The following is a 23585-nucleotide window of genomic DNA, read 5'->3' on the forward strand; positions in this document are numbered from 1 at the left end:
TTTCCCTGACCAGCAGCAGCTCTCTCCCTAGCGGCATCCAGACACAGAATGATCCGAGCAGCGCGGGCAGGGGCTAGTCTATCCCAGGGTCACCTGATCTGGCCAGCCAACCACTGCTATCGACGTGTAAGGGTATCACGTCATGCTGGGTGGAGTGCAGAGTCTCCTGGCTTGTGATTGGCTCTGTTTCTGGCCGCCAAAAAGCAAAACGGCGGGAGATGCCATTTTCTCGAGCGGGTGAAGTATTCGTCCGAGCAACGAGCAGTTTCGAGTACGCTAATGCTCGAACGAGCATCAAGCTCGGACGAGTATGTTCGCTCATCTCTATTCAAAGTGCATTGTTCCGACGATCATGCCCATCTGCCGCGATTCACTAAGATCGTGCACCGGATATCTTGGATCCGTCGCTTATCCGCTCAGGTCCCCGGAGTTCACATTCTTCTTCTTTATCCCCAGGAGCAATGTCTGACCTACAAGACCCTCTACATCACCTCTCCAGCAGGACCCCGGAAGGTGAAATCCCAGGAAAAATGACACATCAGGCGGAGAATGTGCGGAAGCTTTTATTTCATTTTGCAGTTATATGTTCAGTGATTATTGGCATTGCTGTCATTATTTCAGGCCCTGATTAGAAGCAGGGGTGTTCATTTGGGAGATTTTCTCCAAAGACCTGAACCTCACACAGGTGAAGACATTCTGTTTTTCCAGTCAAAACTATATTGACGTATCTCCCAACCATATTTCTGCAATAATAGGTCTGAGTCCCTCCATCAGGGAGAGAAGTCACCACCGCACACCTGTGAGAAGAAAGGTGACATGTAAGTGTCCTCTCATACATGTACAGAGACCAGGGAGCCTATCACCTTGCACTTTGCTATAACATTACACTGTAGTAGACACTGATGTACATGGGGGGGGGGGGCTGTCAGTAACTTCTCCACAGTTTCCTAAATTGGCAGTTTGTTTTTCATAAACCAATCCAGGAGAACTGTCTGTACCCCACCTCTGCCCACTGTGTGCTGTCCCTCAGGGATCTGTACCCCATCGGCAAGTTAGACCCTATCCTGTGCATTGACATCACTGAGACCCCCACCGATCAGCAAGTTAGGCCCCATCCTGTGGATAGACATCACTGAGACCCCCACCGATCAGCAAGGTAGGACCTATCCTGTGGATAGATGTCACTGAGACCCCAGGATCAGCAAGTTAGGCCTTATCCACAGGATAGACATCACTGAGAACCCCTACGATCAGCAAGTTAGGCCTTATCCACAGGATAGACATCTCTGAGACCCCCCCAATCAGCAAATTAGGCCCTATCCTGTGGGTAGACATCACTGAGACCCCACGATAAGCAAGTTAGGCCTTATCCATAGGATAGACATCACCGAGACCCCCACCAATCATCACATTAGGCCCTATCCTGTGGATAGGACCTAACTTGTTTGATGGAAAAACCCTGTTAAGGTCCTCGATGGCCCATCGAGTGGGGAGATGGTGGCTGATAGTAGATCCGACTTCAATGTACCATGAGCAGGACTGGTAATGAGTCTGGTGCGGCTAAGTAATAGTAAGTGGATTAGATAATGGTGGGTAATATGAGGTAGAGGCCCGTATAGCGCTCAGGGAGCTTTCACTCCGGCATCTTCATGCTCGTGTATCTCTGATTTTCCCTGTAGAGTCATTGGGGCAGATTTATCAAGCTGTGGCAACCAATTACAGCTCACATTTCATTTTACCAGTGCTCCTGAATATTTTAAAGGGGAGCTGTGATTGGTTGTCATGGGCAACTAGAAATATTGATGAGGCCGTACAACCAGGCGCGGTGTTTTCTAACCAATGTTAGACCTTCAGGGACAGCCAAACACAAGCAAAACGGAGACAACATGGAACAGACACGCAACACACACAAGAGCGTCCACCCTGTCACTGGAATCTAATAAAGTGTCTTGTAACCCCTCAGTCTCCAATTCCTTTCTGCTCTCTAATACTTGTCCCGTCACTCACCTTGGATTGTTATTTCCATTGTTGGTTAAAGAGTCTCCGACGAGGATTTCTGCACCATTAATCCTGCTCCGGCAGCAGTCGCCTCTGTTAGTGATGGTTATGCGACTAATCCTGTAGGACCTCAGCAGGTCCACCCTCCACCAGGGAGACAATTCTCTGTGTGTGTGAAAACACGATCCGTGATAATAGTCGGTGTCTGGGTTTCCATCTATTGCATTTATTGCCATTCCCAGATAGCCCCAGTGAGACTCAGTATCCTTATAAATGGAGGACATTGTGGCTCGACCTTGAAGTGCGAGATTCTTATCTATCGAGAGAAGATGAAACATAAATTATCAGTCATTTAAGGTGATAGATGCACAAACAACCTACAGAATCTGTAACTGCGCTCAATATAAGGATATACTGTATAGAAACCTATATGGTTCCATGGAGAATCGAGGTCACTACACTACAAGTTATCTGTTGTAGCCAGGGCTGTTGCCTAGTGGGTAGGGGAGCATACAGATCCTTTACTCTATTGACATGATGACGATCCTTCTCGTCCTAAATTTTTATTTCTCTTTTTTAATTTTTTAACATATTTTTCACATGATAAAGGCTTCACCATATAGTAACAAATCAGTGAGGATTTTTCACAAGAAACAGATCAAAATTTCGATGTTTCGGTCATTTCGGCCTCACCAAAACCTACACAATTTACAGTCAGATCTAACTTGACAAAGGTCGCGATGACGGAAACGTCGTAATTTTGATCTGTTTCTTGTGAAAAATCCTCACTGATTTGTTGCTTTATGGTGAAGGTTTTATCATGTGAAAAATTTGTTGAAAAATAAAAAAAGAGAAATAAGAATATAGAACGTGTGTGCCATGTTTTCTGATTGGATACAGTTTGGATTGAGAATCCCACATTGAGCACCAACACTAGAAAAGAGTGTGCGGATTCTATTGTCTTGGAGATCCTTCTCGTCCTGTGATCTCTTCAGGGTTGTTCAGGGACATTATGGAGAACTTTCTTCCCTCAACAATCAGACCCCAATATATCTATAAAATGACTATAACTATATATTATTGAGATTTATTGTACAGACACTGATGGGGATTATAATGTAGATCTACTCAATGTTCCCAAAAGCTGAAGAACAGATATTGGCCCAAAACCAAACAACAGAATAAATAGAGACAAAGGATCAAACACCTTAAGCAAATATAGATCCGAGACCACAGAATAAAGACTCAGTATCAGACACCCAAACCTAACCACTTACAACTTATCAGCTACCCCGGAAGGCAATCTACCCCTTCATGTGTGGCAGGATGACCATTATCACTGCCAGGACATTCCCACAGGAGATTTTCTCGTCTGCTTAGGTATAAAATACATTTTTATCCTTGTTTAAACCAGGGGTAGGGAACCTATGGCTCGGGATGTGGCTCTTTTGTTGGCTGCATCTGGCTCTCAGACAGAGCTTAAATAGTGGTGGCTGCTGTGTGTGTCATAGACTGCTGCCTACGTCCTTTGTACGACCCAGGCGCCATCGCCACCATCGTCTAAGCCTGGGTCAAAGAGAAGAGCGTGGGAGCGATGAGGAGCTGGCTGCAGGGAGCGCTGGTAAGTGAATATTCTTTCTTTTTTTTTTGCTGTGGCTACCTATCTACTGGGAGTATGTGCTGGGGCTACCTCTATGCTGGGGGACATGTGGTATGGCTACCTATCTGGTTGCCGCCATTCTTTATAGGAACCCACGAAGTGGGCAGCACCAATCAGCGGCGCACTGGCCCTTTAAATCCGCGAGTGCCGGTGCATGCGCGGTGGCCAGCCGGGACAGGAGGCAGAAAGTGGTGGGTTGAGTGAGCTCGGAAAGGGGCGCCACCATGGAGAGGTGCACGAGTGTGCTTGCAATCCGAGACCTAGATCACAGGGGCACCCGTGACACTGGGACTACCTATCTACTGGGGGCATGTGCTGGGGCTACCTATCTACTGGGGGCATGTGCTGGGGCTACCTATCTACTGGGGGCATGTGCATATGGTATGGCTCTTACATAACATTTTTAAATATGTGGTGTTCATGACTCTATTAGCCAAAAAGGTTCCTGAACCCTGGTTTAAATTAAGCAGAAATGCTCCAGGGGAGAGAAGGGGGAAGTGCTTTGGGGGTGTATTAGATCCTTCTGGTGATGCCCCCTATGCACTTCTGTTTCATTTATAAAGATAATAAATTAATTTTATACCTCAAGGAAAGGAGCAAAGCTCCTACAGGAGTTCCCTGGCCGCGGTAATGGATATCCTGCCACAAACCAAGTGGAAGATTTCCATTAAGCACAGCTGATCCTAGTCTGGGGTCTGTATCTGTGTATCTGGTCTTGTATGTCTATGTGTTGTGTTCTCTGTTTTTGGTCTGCATTTACACCTCATTCACACGGCCTTTGGGGGACGATATTCGCCCCCCACAGACGGCAATGACAGTACGGTGCAGCACACGCACTGCACCGTAGTTCTGTAGCCGGGAGAAAGATAGGACATATCCTATATTTCCCCAGAATACGGAGCCGTGCGCCATGTTTCTCTATAGAGAGGGGCAGGCGTGAGTGGCTCTCACCTCCTCCTCCTCTCCCCAGCACCAACGTGTACCCGCCATGCTACAGTACGCGGGCACAGGTATCTATATTTGTTATATCTTAATATGGTTTTTCGGTTTATACTGTAGTCTAGTTTGGGGTCTGTATTTGTGTAGGATGTCTGATCCTGCATCTCTTGGGGTCCGTGTTGGATTATAGTGTTGTTTACTGGGGTCTCTATGTATTATATGCTCTGGCTTGGGGTCTGTATCTGCACACGCTGTTTAATCCTGGGCCTATATTTGTTCTGTGGTTTGGGGTCTATATTTGTTTTGGGAACCTTCTGCTTTATTTACATTACAATAAAAGTTTATTTTATAGCAAAGCTCTGTACATACAGATTGCTGGAATCACACTACAGGATCTATCCGGCACTGTTAATGGTTTATCTACCATAGTAGTTTTCCTATATGTAGAACCTAAACCACAGAATAAAGAGAGACCCCAGGACCAGGGACTCTGAACAAACATCAAACCCCAAACCAGAGATCAAGGATCAGAAACACCCAAATCACTTATCACTGATATTAGAGGAGGATATAATTATAAAGCGGCTGAGGAGAGAAGTTACTGAACCTGCAGAAGCCTCATCAGACGCCGTCCACACCAGGACCGCGAGGAGCAGAAGCTTCATCCTGCAAAGGAGAACATGTCTTGGTGATAATTCACAGGATTAGTTCACTTTAACACGTCTGCGGGTGTTTGGAGACGGCTCACGCGCTCAGTCGGATCGTCTGGCATGGCCCACAATTTGAAATCAACGCAGTTGCACCAAAATTCAATCGCGTGCGACACAATCCCAGCACAGACACTTGTTAAATACCTGTCCAAGCCGTGTAATCCCAACGAAAGTGCAGCGCACGACCCTTAGTAAATGAGCCCCAATGTATTACAATGTGCGATTTGCACATTGCGTCTTTTTTACTAAGAGTTGCGGATCGCACTTTAGTCGGACTTTGCGGCAATTTTAGGATTTGCACGGATGTCACAGGTATTTAACAGTGGTTTGTGCTGGGATTATGTCGCACACAATCGGGTTGTGGCACAGCCGCGCTACTTTCATGTGGAAAAAATCGGGGGGTAGGCCACCAGACAATCCGACTGATTAAGACTGAGTGCGGGATTTAACATGCAAATAGTGTTGCAAGACAATGCACTTACACCAGGAAGAAGAAGGTGAACACCATCAAACCTGAGCAGGGAAAGCGACACATGCAGGATATCGGGCGCACCATCTTAGTGAATTGCGGCACAGCGCATTATCGTCAGACAACGCACTTTTGGGCAACTTCGTCGAACAGGTAAGTAAATGTGCCCCAATGTAATAGATGAAGTAGAAAATCCCCATATACTGCAATACTGTAGTATAGCAGTATATGGAAGGATCAATCAGACAACCTCGGGTTAAAGTACCCTAGGGGGTGTGAAAAATAGTAAAAAAATAAATAGAGTTTTAAAACATTAAATTAAAAAACATAAAAATCTAATCACCCCCCCCCCGTCCCTAGAACTGATATAAATGTAAATAAACAGTAAAAATCCTAAACATGTTAGGTATCGCCACGTCCCAAAATGTCTGATCTATCAAAATATAATAAAAACATTGAAAACATTATAAAACCTATATAAACTTGGTATCTCCGTGTGATCGTACCGAAAGAATAAAGGAGACCTGTCATTTGGGGCGCACAGTGAAAGCTGTAAAATCCAAGCCCACAAGAAAACGGTGCAAGTGCCATTCAAAACGGTTCCAAAAGTTATGGTTTTTGAAGGTGGGGAGTGAAAAATAGCAATGCAAAAAAACGAAAAAGGGCCTCAGCGTTAAAGGTTAAATGAAAAGCCCTTTTTATTGCAGATTCGGATCCCCCAGGAAAAATTATCTTGATTTTACATAGATTTTTCAATTTTGGTGATGGATGGCGCTGTAATCACCAAAAATGTGTGCAAAAACGTAGAAAAATGGGATATTTTGATAAATATACATCAAATCCAAAATTTGAATAAAGACGGCAACTCCATAGTGACACGGCCGGAAAAGGCTCTAATGACCGAGGCATTTAAGTAAATTTCTGTTTGATTTTGTTTCTTACATGCACTAAGTCACAGCTGGCGGAAAGTTGAGATGGAAAAGAGAACGCTCGGCTGGCCGACTTGCCAGATTGAGCAACTGAGCAACATGATCCTGTTCAATCAAGTGCCTTAAGCGTTTTGAATTGTTAAATGGAGAAATAAGGATGTGGTCTGCATTATTTATGGTTACGTTGTATATTAGGCGACTGATACCTGAGAGGGGGACCGGGGGTTAGGTGATCAGTAGATATACCCCAGATCTCCAGTTGGGGGAAGGGAGACAAAAAAAGACAGGAGCGCTCTCCTCGTGTGATATTGTAAAAGCTGCTTGCAAAAGGTCTAAAAGAACAGTTTAAAAGTGCTCACCTTGTAGCACAAACACATGTGCATGTAGAATAAAATAAAGGATTCCTGGCGCCGTTCTCCTTTCTACCTGGATCAGCCCAGGGGTAGACTGATCGGTAGTGGTATAAATTCAGCAATAGATTCTGAGCCCCAAGTACTGGAGCAGGATGAAGTGGCGTTCAACGCGGAATCAATATCCAAGGACGGTGTTGCTGGTCCAATGCTGGTTTATTTAAATGCTACGCGTTTCGGTCCGGTACCCGGACCTTCGTCAGGCATAAAATTCATTACAAAGTTGTTTATATAGATAAAAGGTATAAAAACGAGTCGCCGGTCTCGTTTTCATACCTTTTATCTGCTCCATCCTTCATCCTGCTCCAGTGCTTGAGGCTGAGTTGTATATTAGGGGTTCGGTTAGCATTAAAGGGCCCATGTTTGTTATATATGTATTACGGCATCATGCCATCCAGTCTGTTTTTTTTTTTTTTTATGTTTATTATATTTTGTTACTGTGTGTTTACTTTATTTGTCCCCCATGAGGTCACAAAAGACTCCTGGGGGACATTTTCACAGTTCACTTTTTTCTTTTACAAGTTTTCCCCTGTAACTGGGGCATCTATAAGAGCCCCAGTTACAGGGGGAACGAACACCTGTGACTGGGGGTTCTGATCCGAGCTGGACTGGGTCTAGAACCAGCAGCTCTGGTTAGCCCCTTTAGACCAGCAGCAGCGCCGGCTCTGCTCCTCTATGCATTGCGCTACTTCAGCACGAAACTGTGAGGAGAGGAGAAGGGAGAAGCGGTAATGGACCCCATCTCCCTTCTCCCCAGGGTCTCCGGGTGTCTCAGATACAGTGCAAGGTGCAAGTGTGGTGCTGCAACGCTTCAACATTTTAGACAAAAAAAAAAAAAAATTGTAACCAATTTATTGTTTTTCAATTCGATGTGTAGTTCTGTAGGTATAGACATTTTTGAACATTTTTTTACCAATTTAGATTTTGTGCCATCTGTCAATATAAATGACTTGAATAGTGGACTGAATCGATTGTTCCTGGAGAATCAGGTTCTTATTTCAGATCCGATTTGTAGTTTGAGAGGTTCCAAAGTCCTGACCTTTTTCTTATTCCATATATAGTAGTACCATAGAATATCTACTGGTAAATTATACATTGAAATTGATTTGTATACTGAATTTATGGTCATGGTATGTAATGAGCCTGGTTCTGATGCTCTGTGTAAGGCGTAACCTGGGTTTTTGTGCTGCATTTATTCACTGAGCTTGGTTCTGGTGATATTCAGCTACTGAGCACCATTCTAGTACTGTATTTGTATACTGATCACTTACTGTAGCTATGTGAAGAGCTTGCTTCTGTTCTTGTATTTATACTAAGCTTGGTACTGGTACTATATTCATGTTTTGTTATTATGCTCTATTTACTGTATATACTCAGGTATAAGCTGACCCGAGTATATGCTGAGACCGCTAATTTTACTACCAAAAACTGGGAGAACCTATTGACTCGAGTATAAGCCGATGGTGGGAAATGCATTGGTCATAGCCTCCCAGTATATAGCCAGGCACCTGTAGTATATAGCAAGCCCCCTGTATTATATAGCCATCCCATCCCCAGTAGTATACAGCCAGCCCCCCCGTATTATACAGCCAGCCTCCAGTAATATACATCCAGCCAGCCCCTGTAGTATATAGCCAGCCCTCAGTAGTATATAGCCAGCCAGTCCCCAGTAGTATACAGCCAGCCCCCAGTAGTATATAGCCAGCCAGCCCCTGTAGTGCATAGCCAGCCCCAGTAGTATATAGCCAGCCAGTCCCCAGTAGTATTCAGCCAGCCCCCTGTAGTATACAGCCAGCCCCATGTAGTATACAGCCAGCCCCATGTAGTATACAGCCAGCCCCATGTAGTATACAGCCAGCCCCATGTAGTTTTCAGCCAGCCAGCACCCAGTAGTATACAGCCAGCCAGCCTCCAGTAGTATTCAGCCAGCCAGCCCCATGTAATATACAGCCAGCCCCCTGTAGTATACAGCCAGCCCCATTTTGTATACCGCCAGCCCCATGTAGTATTCAGCCAGCCAGCCCCAAGAAGTATACAGCCAGCCAGCTCCATGTAGTATAAAGACAGCCAGCACCCAGTAGTATAAAGACAGCCAGCACCCAGTAGTATACAGCCAGCCTGTCCCATGCAGTATACAGCCAGCCCCATGTACTATACAGCCAGCCTGCCCCATGTAGTATTCAGCCAGTCAGCCCTAAGTAGTATACAGCCAGCCAGCACCCTGTAGTATACAGCCAGCCATCCCCAAGTAGTATACTGCCAGCCTGCCTCATGTAGTATTCAGCCAGCCAGCCCTAAGTAGTATACAGCCAGCCCCCAGTAGTATACAGCCAGCCAGCCCCCAATATAATATTGCCAGCCCCATGTAGTATTCAGCCAGCCCCCAGTAGTATGCAGCCAGCCAGCCCCTTGTAATATACAGCCAGCCCCATGTAGTATACAGCCAGCCAGCCCCATATAGTATTCAGCCAGCCAGCACCCAGTAGTATAAAGCCAGCCAGCCCCATGTAGTATTCAGCCAGCCAGCACCGAGTAGTATAAAGCCAGCCAGCACCCAGTAGTATACAGCCAGCCAGCTGCCAGTAGTATTCAGCCAGCCAGCCCCATGTAGTATAAAGGCAGCCCCTTGTAATATGCAGCCAGCCCCATTTTGTATACAGCCAGCCAGCCCCAAGTAGTATACAGCCATCCAGCTCCATGTAGTATAAAGCCAGCCAGCACCCAGGAGTATAAAGCCAGCCAGCCTGCCCCATGTAGTATACAGCCAGCCCCATGTAGTATACAGCCAGTCAGCCCTAATTAGTATACAGCCAGCCAGCACCCAGTTGTATACAGCCAGCCAGCCCCCTGTAGTATACAACCAGCCATCCCCAAGTAGTATACAGCCAGCCTGCCCCATGTAGTCATCAGCCAGCCAGCCCTAAGTAGTATACAGCAAGCCATCCCCATGCAATATACAGGCAGCCCCCTTTAGTATACAGCCAGCCATCCCAACGTAGTATACAGCCATCCCCGTGTAGCATACAATCAGCCCCCAGTATGCAGCCAGCCAGGAGCATACAGCCAGCCAGCTTCAATGTAGTACACAGGCAGGCAGCCCCATGTAGTATTTAGCCAGCCCTCATGTAGTATTTAGCCAGCCCCATGTAGTGTACAGCCAGCCAGCCCCAAGTAGTATACAGCCATCCAGCTCCATGTAGTATAAAGCCAGCCAGCACCCAGGAGTATAAAGCCAGCCAGCACCCAGTAGTATACAGCCAGCCTGCCCCATGTAGTATACAGCCAGCCCCATGTAGTATACAGCCAGTCAGCCCTAAGTAGTATACAGCCAGCCAGCACCCAGTCGTATACAGCCAGCCAGCCCCCTGTAGTATACAACCAGCCATCCCCAAGTAGTATACAGCCAGCCTGCCCCATGTAGTATACAGCCAGCCTGCCCCATGTAGTATTCAGCCAGCCAGCCCTAAGTAGTATACAGCAAGCCATCCCCATGCAATATACAGGCAGCCCCCTTTAGTATACAGCCGGCCATCCCAACGTAGTATACAGCCATCCCCGTGTAGCATACAATCAGCCCCCAGTATGCAGCCAGCCAGGAGTATACAGCCAGCCAGCTTCCATGTAGTACACAGGCAGGCAGCCCCATGTAGTATTTAGCCAGCCCTCATGTAGTATTTAGCCAGCCCCATGTAGTGTACAGCCAGCCAGCCCCCTGTAGTATTCAGCCAGCCAGCTCCATGTAGTATACAGCCAGCACCCCGTAGTATACAGCCAGCCCCATGTAGTATACAGCCAGCCCCAAGTAGTATACAGCCAGCAAGCTCCATGTAGTATAAAGCCAGCCAGCACCCAGTAGTTTAAAGCCAGCCAGCACCCAGTACTATACAGCCAGGCTGCCCCATGTAGTATACAGCCAGCCCCATGTAGTATACAGCCAGCCTGCCCCATGTAGTATACAGCCAAAAATTATAAAAACACAGTGCAGCACACTTCCATACCACAGGAGCTAACTCCACAGTCCGAGACCGATCCAACAAGTCCCACTTTAAACAATAAAAAAGGAGTATAAAAAACCCTGACCGGAGCTCCCAATGATTCCAATACGGCTGTTGTTCAAAATTCCTTCAAAGATCTTCAATTATATTCTACCGATGAGGAAAGTTTGGCAACAAGATGTAGGTCACTATTCAGAACGTCCTTAAGGTGCAGTTTTCTCCTTAAACTCACTCAACCGTGTGGTAGCAAAAACTAAAAGAGAAAGTAGGCACCAAATCGCATAGTACGTTCTTAAAACCTTGGATTTTATTCTTAAAAGTTATACTCACAAGAGTATGTTTAAAATGCGCATAAAACAGTATACAAAACGGGACGCCAGCTCCACTCGCTCGCCCGACCCTGGGTTTCGCCGTTCTCAGCTTCTTCTGGGGCGTGTGCTGACGTCCAATATCAGTCCCGTATTTAAATACTTAATGACCATAGTACATATTACACAAACTTACATGTGAACAGTACATACATGCATAAACAAAATGTCCCGATAACATATTACATAAACTTATATGTGAACAGTACATACATAAATACAAATATATATACTAAACAAAATTAGCAGAAGATTTGTAAAACTTGTTCATTCACCTTGCTCCGAGTAATTTGTTTCACCTGTGTGACAGGAGGAGTGCGGCCTCTATATCTCTACACACACCTACTTTTCCTCATGCAGTATCCACCTGTCTTACTATGCCTATATTCTCTCCCACATAACTTTTTTGACAAAAAAAAAAAATATTTTCCAACGGACTTATAGTTTGTTAGAGGGGTTCTTTCCCCAACTCTGACTTAGTACAGATCAAGCGTCTTTCAACTACACATTGGTCTTTCATTTTGATATATATATGTGTGTGTGAACTGCAACCAAAAATCTCCAATCCCATTGTTATTAGAATATTCAAACGATTAAATGTGAGGGGAGATATGCTAGAGTGCATGTGAACTCACATTTAATCGTTTGAATATTCTAATAACAATGGGATTGGAGATTTTTGGTTGCAGTTCACACACACATATATATATCAAAATGAAAGACCAATGTGTAGTTGAAAGACGCTTGATCTGTACTAAGTCAGAGTTGGGGAAAGAACCCCTCTAACAAACTATAATGCATGTATGTACTGTTCACATGTAAGTTTGTGTAATATGTACTATGGTCATTAAGTATTTAAATACGGGACTGATATTGGACGTCAGCACACGCCCCGGAAGAAGCTGAGAACGGCGAAACCCAGGGTCGGGCGAGCGAGTGGAGCTGGCGTCCCGTTTTGTATACTGTTTTATGCGCATTTTAAACATACTCTTGTGAGTATAACTTTTAAGAATAAAATCCAAGGTTTTAAGAACGTACTATGCGATTTGGTGCCTACTTTCTCTTTTAGTTTTTGCTACCACACGGTTGAGTGAGTTTAAGGAGAAAACTGCACCTTAAGGACGTTCTGAATAGTGACCTACATCTTGTTGCCAAACTTTCCTCATCGGTAGAATATAATTGAAGATCTTTGAAGGAATTTTGAACAACAGCCGTATTGGAATCATTGGGAGCTCCGGTCAGGGTTTTTTATACTCCTTTTTTATAGTATACAGCCAGCCCTTAGTAGTATACAGCCATCCAGCTCCATGTAGTATACAGCCAGCCAGCACCCAGTATTATACAGCCAGCCAGCCCCCTGTAGTATACAGCCAGCCCCCATTAGCATACAGCCAGCCCCATGTAGTATACAGCCAGCCAGCCCCATGTAGTATACAGCCAGCCAGCCCCATGTAGTATACAGCCATCCAGCCCCATGTAGTATACAGTCAGCCATACCCATGTAGTATACAGCCAGTCGACCCCATGTAGTATACAGCCAGCCCCCATTAGCATACAGCCAGCCCCATGTAGTATACAGCCAGCCAGCCCCATGTAGTATACAGCCATCCAGCCCCATGTAGTATACAGTCAGCCATACCCATGTAGTATACAGCCAGTCGACCCCATGTAGTATACAGCCAGCCCCCATTAGCATACAGCCAGCCCCATGTAGTATACAGCCAGCCAGCCCCATGTAGTATACAGCCATCCAGCCCCACGTAGTATACAGGCAGCCATACCCATATAGTATACAGCCAGCCATACCCATGTAGTATACAGCCAGTCGACCCCATGTAGTATGCAGCAAGGCCCCTTTAGTATACATCCAGCCGGCAGTTTGGCAAGCACATAAAAAAAAATAAACTTACATACACACCTTCGGATGGTCCCGAAGCCCAGCGCAGCTCCCTGATGTTCCAGTCCCCGCGGCTCCTCTTCCTTCTTCCCTTTGCCGTGACAGCCGGTAGAGACACATCTACGCGATCTGCCCGCCGGCGCAAACGATGACGTCATTAGCAGTGACCGCATCATAGTGTGCGCCGGCCTGCAGATCGCAAGAACGCATATTGACCCGTGTATAAACCGAGGTGAGGTTTTTTAGCATATTTTTTTGTGCTGAAAAACTCGGGTTATACACGAGTATATACAGTATGTTATTACCATGATTCTGTAAATACTGACTGACCCTGGTTCTTGTGCTGTCTTTATGTACTGAGCCTGGTTCTGTTTTCATGTAGTGAGCTTAATTCTAGTACTGTGTTTCTATATTGAATCAGATTGGTACGTCCTGGCAGCTCCCCCTAATAATATACATATTATACCTCCTGTGTCCCCCTCATCCTCATAGACTGTAAGCTCTTGTGTCACCCCCTCATCCTCATAGACTGTAAGCTCTTGTGTCATCCCCTCATCCTCATAGACTGTAAGCTCTTGTGTCACCCCCTCATCCTCATAGACTGTAAGCTCTTGTGTCACCCCCTCATCCTCATAGACTGTAAGCTCTTGTGTCATCCCCTCATCCTCATAGACTGTAAGCTCTTGTGTCACCCCCTCATCCTCATAGACTGTAAGCTCTTGTGTCACCCCCTCATCCTCATAGACTGTAAGCTCTTGTGTCACCCCCTCATCCTCATAGACTGTAAGCTCTTGTGTCACCCCCTCATCCTCATAGACTATAAGCTCTTGTTTCCCCCCTCATCCTCATAGACTGTAAGCTCTTGTGTCACCCCCTCATCCTCATAGACTGTAAGCTCTTGTGTCACCCCTCATCCTCATAGACTGTAAGCTCTTGTGTCACTCCTCATCCTCATAGACTGTAAGCTCTTGTGTCACCCCTCATCCTCATAGACTGTAAGCTCTTGTGTCCCCCCTCATCCTCATAGACTGTAAGCTCTTGTGTCCCCCCTCATCCTCATAGACTGTAAGCTCTTGTGTCACCCCCTCATCCTCATAGACTGTAAGCTCTTGTGTCACCCCCTCATCCTCATAGACTGTAAGCTCTTGTGCCCCCCCTCATCCTCATAGACTGTAAGCTCGTGTGTCACCCCCTCATACTCATAGACTGTAAGCTCTTGGGAGCAGGGCCCTCACTCCTATTGTACCATATGACTATTTTTTACCCTGTAATGTTCCATGTTATCTGTATATATCCCAATGGTTTGTAAAGGGCTACAGTATATGATGGCGCTATATAAAGGTCTTACCTTGCTGTAGGAATATTCACCAGCCGTTTCCCCAGAGGTGATGGGAACCTCTTATATAGTCCTGGGTGTCCTCACCCCATAGAGTGGGGGGCAGGGATTGGCCGAAAAATGTAAATGTCCGCTCCAGTCTTATGTACAGAGAGATTAATCTTTGTAACAAATGTCTTAGGGATTTCTACACCCGATGAATAAACTGTCTGAGGCCGAGGTATCAAAACACGTTCTCCTTCTTATAAATTTGGTTTACTTTGGATTATGCTGCACTGATAACCTGACGCCTGTGTCCTAGAGCTACTCAGGATCAGCGAGCAGCGATGTGTGCGTCTAAAGAGCCATCTATATACAGAAAGAATGAAAATAAAATCTATATACTATATATACGCAAATGTATAAGCCGACCCGAGTATAAGCCGAGGCCCCTAATTTTACCACCAAAAACTGGGAAAACCTATTGACTCGAGTATAAGCCGATAGTTGGGAAATGCATTGGTCACAGCCCCCCCCCCAGTACTATATAGCCAGCCCCCTGTAGTATATAGCCAGCAATCCGACTGTAGTATATAGCCAGTAATCCATCAGTATATAGCCAGCAGCCCCTGCTCCCCAGTATATAGTCTGCAGCCCCTGCCCTCCAGTATATAGCCTTCCCCCCAGTATATAGCCAGCAGTCCCTGCCCCCAGAATATAGCCAGCAGCCCCTGCCCCCAGTACATAGCCTGCCAGACCCCTGACCCCCTGTATATAGCCTACCAGAACCCTGACCCCTGTATATAGCCTGCCAGACCCTGCCCCCCAGTATATAGCCAGCAGCCCCTGCCCTCTAGTATATAGCCTGCCATACCCTGCCCCTTATATATAGCTAGCCAGCCCCTACCTCCCCGTATATAGCCTTCCAGCCCCTGTCCCCAGTATATAGCCAGCAGCCCCTGCCCAGCAGTATATAGCCAGCAATCCCTGCCCCCCAGTATATACCAGCATCCTGTAAGCTCTTGTGTCAGACTGTAAGCTCTTGTGTCACCCCCTCATCCTCATAGACTGTAAGCTCTTGTGTCACCCCCTCATCCTCATAGACTGTAAGCTCTTGTGTCACCCCCTCATCCTCATAGACTATAAGCTCTTGTTTCCCCCCTCATCCTCATAGACTGTAAGCTCTTGTGTCACCCCCTCATCCTCATAGACTGTAAGCTCTTGTGTCACCCCTCATCCTCATAGACTGTAAGCTCTTGTGTCACTCCTCATCCTCATAGACTGTAAGCTCTTGTGTCACCCCTCATCCTCATAGACTGTAAGCTCTTGTGTCCCCCCTCATCCTCATAGACTGTAAGCTCTTGTGTCCCCCCTCATCCTCATAGACTGTAAGCTCTTGTGTCACCCCCTCATCCTCATAGACTGTAAGCTCTTGTGTCACCCCCTCATCCTCATAGACTGTAAGCTCTTGTGCCCCCCCTCATCCTCATAGACTGTAAGCTCGTGTGTCACCCCCTCATACTCATAGACTGTAAGCTCTTGGGAGCAGGGCCCTCACTCCTATTGTACCATATGACTATTTTTTACCCTGTAATGTTCCATGTTATCTGTATATATCCCAATGGTTTGTAAAGGGCTACAGTATATGATGGCGCTATATAAAGGTCTTACCTTGCTGTAGGAATATTCACCAGCCGTTTCCCCAGAGGTGATGGGAACCTCTTATATAGTCCTGGGTGTCCTCACCCCATAGAGTGGGGGGCAGGGATTGGCCGAAAAATGTAAATGTCCGCTCCAGTCTTATGTACAGAGAGATTAATCTTTGTAACAAATGTCTTAGGGATTTCTACACCCGATGAATAAACTGTCTGAGGCCGAGGTATCAAAACACGTTCTCCTTCTTATAAATTTGGTTTACTTTGGATTATGCTGCACTGATAACCTGACGCCTGTGTCCTAGAGCTACTCAGGATCAGCGAGCAGCGATGTGTGCGTCTAAAGAGCCATCTATATACAGAAAGAATGAAAATAAAATCTATATACTATATATACGCAAATGTATAAGCCGACCCGAGTATAAGCCGAGGCCCCTAATTTTACCACCAAAAACTGGGAAAACCTATTGACTCGAGTATAAGCCGATAGTTGGGAAATGCATTGGTCACAGCCCCCCCCCCAGTACTATATAGCCAGCCCCCTGTAGTATATAGCCAGCAATCCGACTGTAGTATATAGCCAGTAATCCATCAGTATATAGCCAGCAGCCCCTGCTCCCCAGTATATAGTCTGCAGCCCCTGCCCTCCAGTATATAGCCTTCCCCCCAGTATATAGCCAGCAGTCCCTGCCCCCAGAATATAGCCAGCAGCCCCTGCCCCCAGTACATAGCCTGCCAGACCCCTGACCCCCTGTATATAGCCTACCAGAACCCTGACCCCTGTATATAGCCTGCCAGACCCTGCCCCCCAGTATATAGCCAGCAGCCCCTGCCCTCTAGTATATAGCCTGCCATACCCTGCCCCTTATATATAGCTAGCCAGCCCCTACCTCCCCGTATATAGCCTTCCAGCCCCTGTCCCCAGTATATAGCCAGCAGCCCCTGCCCAGCAGTATATAGCCAGCAATCCCTGCCCCCCAGTATATACCAGCAGCTGGCTGGCTATATACTGGGGACAGGCGCTGGCTGGCTATATACTAGAGGGCATTTCCCCTCTAGTATATAGCCAGGCAGCTCCTGTCCCCAGTATATAGAGAGCCAGACCCTGCCCCACAGTATATAGCCAGCAGCCCCTGCCATCCAGCATATAGCCAGAAGCCCCTGCCCCCTAATATATAGCCTGCCATACCAATGACCCCCTGTGTATAGCCTGCCTGCCCCCCAGTATAAAGCCAGAAGCCCCTGTCCCTCAGTATATAACTAGTCAGCCTCCTGCCCTCCAGTATATAGCCAGTCAGACCCCTGCCCTCAGTATATATCCAGCAGCCCCTGCCCCCAGTGTATAGCCAGCAATCCCTCAGTTGTATATAGCCACCAGCCCCTGCCCCCCAATATATAACCAGGCAGCCTCCTGCCCTTCAGTATATATCGAGCAGCCCCTGCCCCCCTAATATATAGCCAGCAGCCCCCTACCCCCAGTATATAGCCCGCCAGCCCCTGCCCCCCCCCCAGTATATAGCCAGCGATCCCCCAGTAGTATATAGCCAGCAGCCCGTGCCCCCAAGTATATAACCAGCCAGCTCAGTGTGGGTGTTGACCAGCGCGCAAGGACCTGTGACCATCAGCCACAGTAATGAAGAGGAGGACCTGTGGAGGTGTCAGACAGGTAAGTATTACGTTTTAGACTTGAGTATAAGCTGAATTTAGCTTTTTCAGTGTCTGCAGCACATTGTGGATCTTGGGCTATGATGTAGTTGGACACATCAGGGTCGGTGTCTCCTATGGAGAAAGATAGAAAACTTGTGTCTGCATCAAAGTCCGGATCTTTTAGTGGAGATGAGGGGAGAATAGGGCAGGACACGCGGAAAAGGGGCTTATTTACTATTGTCCTCGCAGGCTCTTTCCTCGGAATTTCCAAAGTTTTCGGGGATTGCGCGGCTTGGACAGTATTTAACAGGTGTCTGCGCTGGGATTGTGTTGCACATGATTGGATTGTGGCATAGCTGCGCTGCTTCCATGCACTTACATGCACCAGGAAGAAGAAGGTGAACTCCTGGGACCTGAGCAGGGAAGTGACACATGCAGGATATCAGACGCAGGATCTTAGTGACTCCCCGCACAACGCATTATACACGGACAATGCACTTACATGCACCAGGAAGAAGAAGGTGAACTCCAGGGACCTGAGCGGGGAAGTGACACATGCAGGATATCAGGCACACGATCTTAGTGACTCCCTGCACAGCGCATTATACACGGACAATGCACTTACATGCACCAGGAAGAAGAAGGTGAACTCCAGGGACCTGAGCGGGGAAGTGACACATGCAGGATATCAGGCACACGATCTTAGTGACTCCCTGCACAGCGCATTATACACGGACAATGCACTTACATGCACCAGGAAGAAGAAGGTGAACTCCTGGGACCTGAGCGGGGAAGCTACACATGCAGGATATCAGGCGCAGGATCTTAGTGACTCCCTGCACAGCGCATTATACACAGACAATGCACTTACATGCACCAGGAAGAAGAAGGTGAACTCCAGGGACCTGAGCGGGGAAGCTACACATGCAGGATATCGGGAACACGATCTTAGTGACTCCCCGCACAGCGCATTATACACGGACAATGCACTTACATGCACCAGGAAGAAGAAGGTGAACTCCAGGGACCTGAGCAGGGAAGTGACACATGCAGGATATCAGGCGCAGGATCTTAGTGACTCCCCGCACAGCGCATTATACACGGACAATGCACTTACATGCACCAGGAAGAAGAAGGTGAACTCCGGGGACCTGAGCGGGGAAGCGACACATGCAGGATATCAGGCGCACGATCTTAGTGACTCCCCGCACAGCGCATTATACACAGACAATGCACTTACATGCACCAGGAAGAAGAAGGTGAACTCCGGGGACCTGAGCGGGGAAGCGACACATGCAGGACATGCAGTAAATGTGCCCCACTGTCTTATAAAGTCACCCAAACCAAAAATGCTGAGGTTACACCGGGATAAGGGGGAAGTTTAGTGTTTATTTCAATAAACTTTACTCATTACTAATCCCCATCACTGCCGGATCCTGATGCTCTGTATATAAGGGATAAGGAGTCCTGTATGTCGGGGGCTGAGGTCCGGGGCGATGCTCCCTATCTCAGGGGTATCGGTCACTCACAGGGGGGTAATAAACCTCCTAATAGATAAGTCCCTCAGACATCAATCTGTTCCCTTATCAGTTTATTTACTGCTCATTGATAAAGTCTTTTATATTTTCCAGCCAATCACTGATGATAATTGTGTGGGCTGAGGTCACCCAGGACTATATAAGAGGCTCCCATCACCTCTGGGGATACGGCTGGTGAATATCCCTACAGCAAGGTAAGATCTCCCTGATATTAGTTATTAGCACAGGATCTGTATGTTATGGGGGGAGCTGCCGGATGTAGCAGAGTCTGTAACTACAGATGTAGCAGAGCTGGTAGTGCTGGAATATATCCTGTATACATTGTATCACACAGGTGCAGCTATTAGTAGTAACCTGTGCAGTGTCATGTGTAGGGGTCAGGGTAGTGGGGGGCTCTGGACAGCACTGCCGGGGGCTCTTATACTGGAAGAACTTTATATACATAAATACAGCAACAGCAGCAGGTCCACAATCAGGCTCACTAGATAAATACAAAAGAACAAGCTCAGTATATAAATACAGCAAAAGAACCAAGTTCAAAGTATATCCACAGCACCTGATTCACCAGATTCAGTATATTAATGCCATATCCAAGGCCAGCACATAAAATAGCACCAGAACTAAGCTTACTACATAAAATGATTTACAGAACCAGGCTGAATACATAGATACAGCACAAGAACCTTGTACAGCCTGGATTTACAGCACCAGGCTTTGTATATTATTACAGCAAACAAGCAGGTTTAAAATATAACTGCAGCACCAGAACCAAGCTCAGCACATGAATATAGCACCAGAAACAAGCTCAGTATATTAACACAGCGACAAAATCAGGCTGATCACAGAACTACAGAAAAGGAACCATGATCAGTACAGAAATAGAATCGGGTTCAGAAAGTAAATATCACCAGAAAAAGATCAGACCACACATATAACAGAAGAACCAAGCTCAATTCATATATACAGTACAATTAATAATGCTGTTATTTATATGGCTCACACAGATTACCCAGAACCAGGCACAGTACATATCGTTAACTTTGTACATAAATAAAGTACCAGAACCAGGCTGAGTACATGATACAGCACCAGAACCAGGCTGAGTACATGATACAGCACCAGAATGACTTGTAATGTACATGTTCCCCAGACCAGCCAGTATTGTATCATTGTAGCAGCGCGGGGGCTATTATATATGACAGGTCCATCTATTAGCGTTACAGCCTCCATTATCAGGACTGATAGTATTACTGGTTCTGTTACCTCCTGGATCAGAGGTGGAATTAGGCGTCACATGATCTGTAGGTGACATTAATGGTGACCAGGATGTAGGAGGGTCTGAGGGATAACATTGAATATATAGAGAATATACATAGACCTCGTCTTCTGATATCAGGACATGTTCTCATCTGCAGGATGAAGCTTCTGCTCCTCGTGGTCCTGGTGTGGACGGCGTCTGATGAGGCTTCTGCAGGTTCAGTAACTTCTCTCCTCAGCCGCTTTATAATTATATCCTCCTCTAATATCAGTGATAAGTAAGATATGTGGGAAGAGCGGTGGGAGAGGAGCAGCACAACATCTGGTTTGGAGTCTCTTAGTGGTTGGGTCTTGTCTGGGGTCTCTGATCTTTGGTCTGGGGTCTCTGTTCTTTGGTCTGGGGTCTCTAGTCTTTGAGCTGGGGTCTCTGTTCTTTGGTCTGGGGTCTCTGTTCTTTGGTCTGGGGTCTCTGTTCTTTGGTCTGGGGTCTCTGCTCTTTGGTCTTGGGTCTCTGTTCTTTGGTCTGGGGTCTCTGTTCTTTGGTCTGGGGTCTCTGCTCTTTGGTCTTGGGTCTCTGTTCTTTGGTCTGGGGTCTCTGTTCTTTGGTCTGGGGTCTCTGCTCTTTGGTCTTGGGTCTCTGTTCTTTGGTCTGGGGTCTCTGCTCTTTGGTCTGGGGTCTCTGCTCTTTGGTCTTGGGTCTCTGTTCTTTGGTCTGGGGTCTCTGTTCTTTGGTCTGGGGTCTCTGTTCTTTGGTCTGGGGTCTCTGGTCTGGGGTCTCTGTTCTTTGGGCTGGGGTCTCTGCTCTTTGGTCCTGGGTCTCTGTTCTTTGGTCTGGGGTCTCTGTTCTTTGGTCTGGGGTCTCTGTTCTTTGGTCTGGGGTCTATACTTTGTGTACTTTCTATTTATTCTGTGGTCTAGTTTGGGGATCAGAGTCTGATCCTGGGGCTATATCCATTTCTTGGTTTGGGGTGTAGGGTAGCTGATCTCCTTTTATTATATTGTGTGGTTTGGGGTCTGAATTTATTTGGGGTATCTGTACCTCTATTAATTCACAGTGTTTGATCACTTTCCCATCCCCAATGACTCAAACTTTTTGGATATTTACTGGTGATGTCTTCATGATTCTATCTGTCTCAAAGGAGCAAGGTTCATCTCACTATGGACATTAAAGGGAACCTGTCATCAGAAATTGGCTTAATAAACCACTACTAGAATATTGTCAAGCAGCGTAACACCTTCGAGTTTTGTTTCTGTCATGGTCCAGTGTGGTGACATCATCCAGGAAATCAACTTAGAAGTGATCGGTTCATTGTAATGTTTCATAGTTTCATAGTTTATACGGTTGAAAAAAGACACTTGTCCATCAAGTTCAACCAAGGAAGGGAAGGGATTTAGGGGAAACAATTCTATATAACATAACCATCAATGTTATTTTGGTGTAAAAAGGCATCTAGACCCTTCTTGAAGCTCTCTGCTGTCCCTGCTGTGACCAGCGCATGAGCTCTCTGCTGTCCCTGCTGTGACCAGCGCCTGAGGCAGGCTATTCCACAGACTGACAGTTCTCATAGTAAAAAAGCCCTGTCGCCTCCGGTGATTAAACCTTGATTTCTCCAAACGGAGACAGTGCCCCCTCGTCTTTTGATTTGACCTAATCTGAAACAACTTACCACCATATTTTTTGTATGGACCATTCATATATTTAAATAAATTAATCATGTCCCCTCGTAGTCGTCTCTTTTCCAGACTAAATAAATCTAGTTGTTTTAATCTTTCCTCATAACCAAGACCCTCCATACCCCTTATCAGTTTTGTGGCTCTACGTTGAACCCTCTCCAGCTCCAGGGCATCCTTTTTACGGACCGGTGCCCAGAACTGGACAGCATATTCCAGGTGTGGCCGAACCAATGCCTTGTACAGTGTAATATTACATCCCTATCACGAGAGTCCATACCACTTTTGATACATGACATGATCCTACTAGCTTTAGAGGCAGCTGATTGACATTGCATGCTGTTATTCAATGTCAAGGTGGGGAGCTCTGAACGCCTCCTCCTCTGTGATACATCAGACTTCAGGAGATCTGGTTAGTGATGCTTCTGGATGCAGGACTGAAGGGTGCCCCTGACTATATACGGAGGGTGCCCCCGACTGTATAAGGAGGGTGCCCCTGACTGTATAAGGAGGGTGCCCACAGACTGTATAAGGAGGGTGCCCCGACTGTATAAGGAGGGAGCCCCCAACTATATAAGGAGGGTGCCAACAGACTGTATAAGGAGGGTGCCCACAGACTGTATAAGGAGGGTGCCAACAGACTGTATAAGGAGGGTGCCAACAGACTGTATAAGGAGGGTGCCCACAGACTGTATAAGGAGGGTGCCAACAGACTGTATAAGGAGGGTGCCCACAGACTGTATAAGGAGGGTGCCCCCAACTGTATAAGGAGGGTGCCCACAGCCTGTATAAGGAGGGTGCCCCCAGACTGTATAAGGAGGGTACTCACGGACTGTAAAAGCAGGGTGCACACAGACTGTATAAGGAGGGTGTCCACAGACTGTATAAGGAGAGTGCCCCCGACTGTATAAGGAGAGTGCCCACAGACTGTATAAGGAGAGTGTCCACAGACTGTATAAGGAGAGTGTCCACAGACTGTATAAGGAGAGTGTCCACAGACTGTATAAGGAGAGTGCCCACAGACTATATAATGAGAGTGCCCACGGACTGTATAAGGAGGGTGCCCACAGACTATATAAGGAGGGTACCCACAGACTGTATAAGGAGGGTGCCCACAGACTGTATAA

At 46.7% G+C, this 23585-nt stretch overlaps 1 protein-coding gene across 1 annotated transcript; it reads right to left on the reverse strand.

The window, feature by feature from the left end:
- Nucleotides 1–582: 582 nt before the first annotated feature.
- On the reverse strand, nt 583–14759 carry LOC140122777 (fucolectin-like). Its single transcript, XM_072143976.1, has 4 exons — nt 14724–14759; nt 5205–5263; nt 2008–2314; nt 583–797 (listed from the first exon to the last, which is right to left on the reverse strand). Exons 2-4 carry the CDS (start codon nt 5260–5262, stop codon nt 629–631), a joined length of 534 nt encoding a protein of 177 aa, XP_072000077.1. The 5' UTR covers nt 5263; nt 14724–14759; the 3' UTR covers nt 583–628.
- Between the last annotated feature and the right edge of the window lie 8826 nt (nt 14760–23585).

This window comes from Engystomops pustulosus, chromosome 3 (assembly GCF_040894005.1).
Source record: "Engystomops pustulosus chromosome 3, aEngPut4.maternal, whole genome shotgun sequence".
NCBI lineage: Eukaryota > Metazoa > Chordata > Amphibia > Anura > Leptodactylidae > Engystomops > Engystomops pustulosus.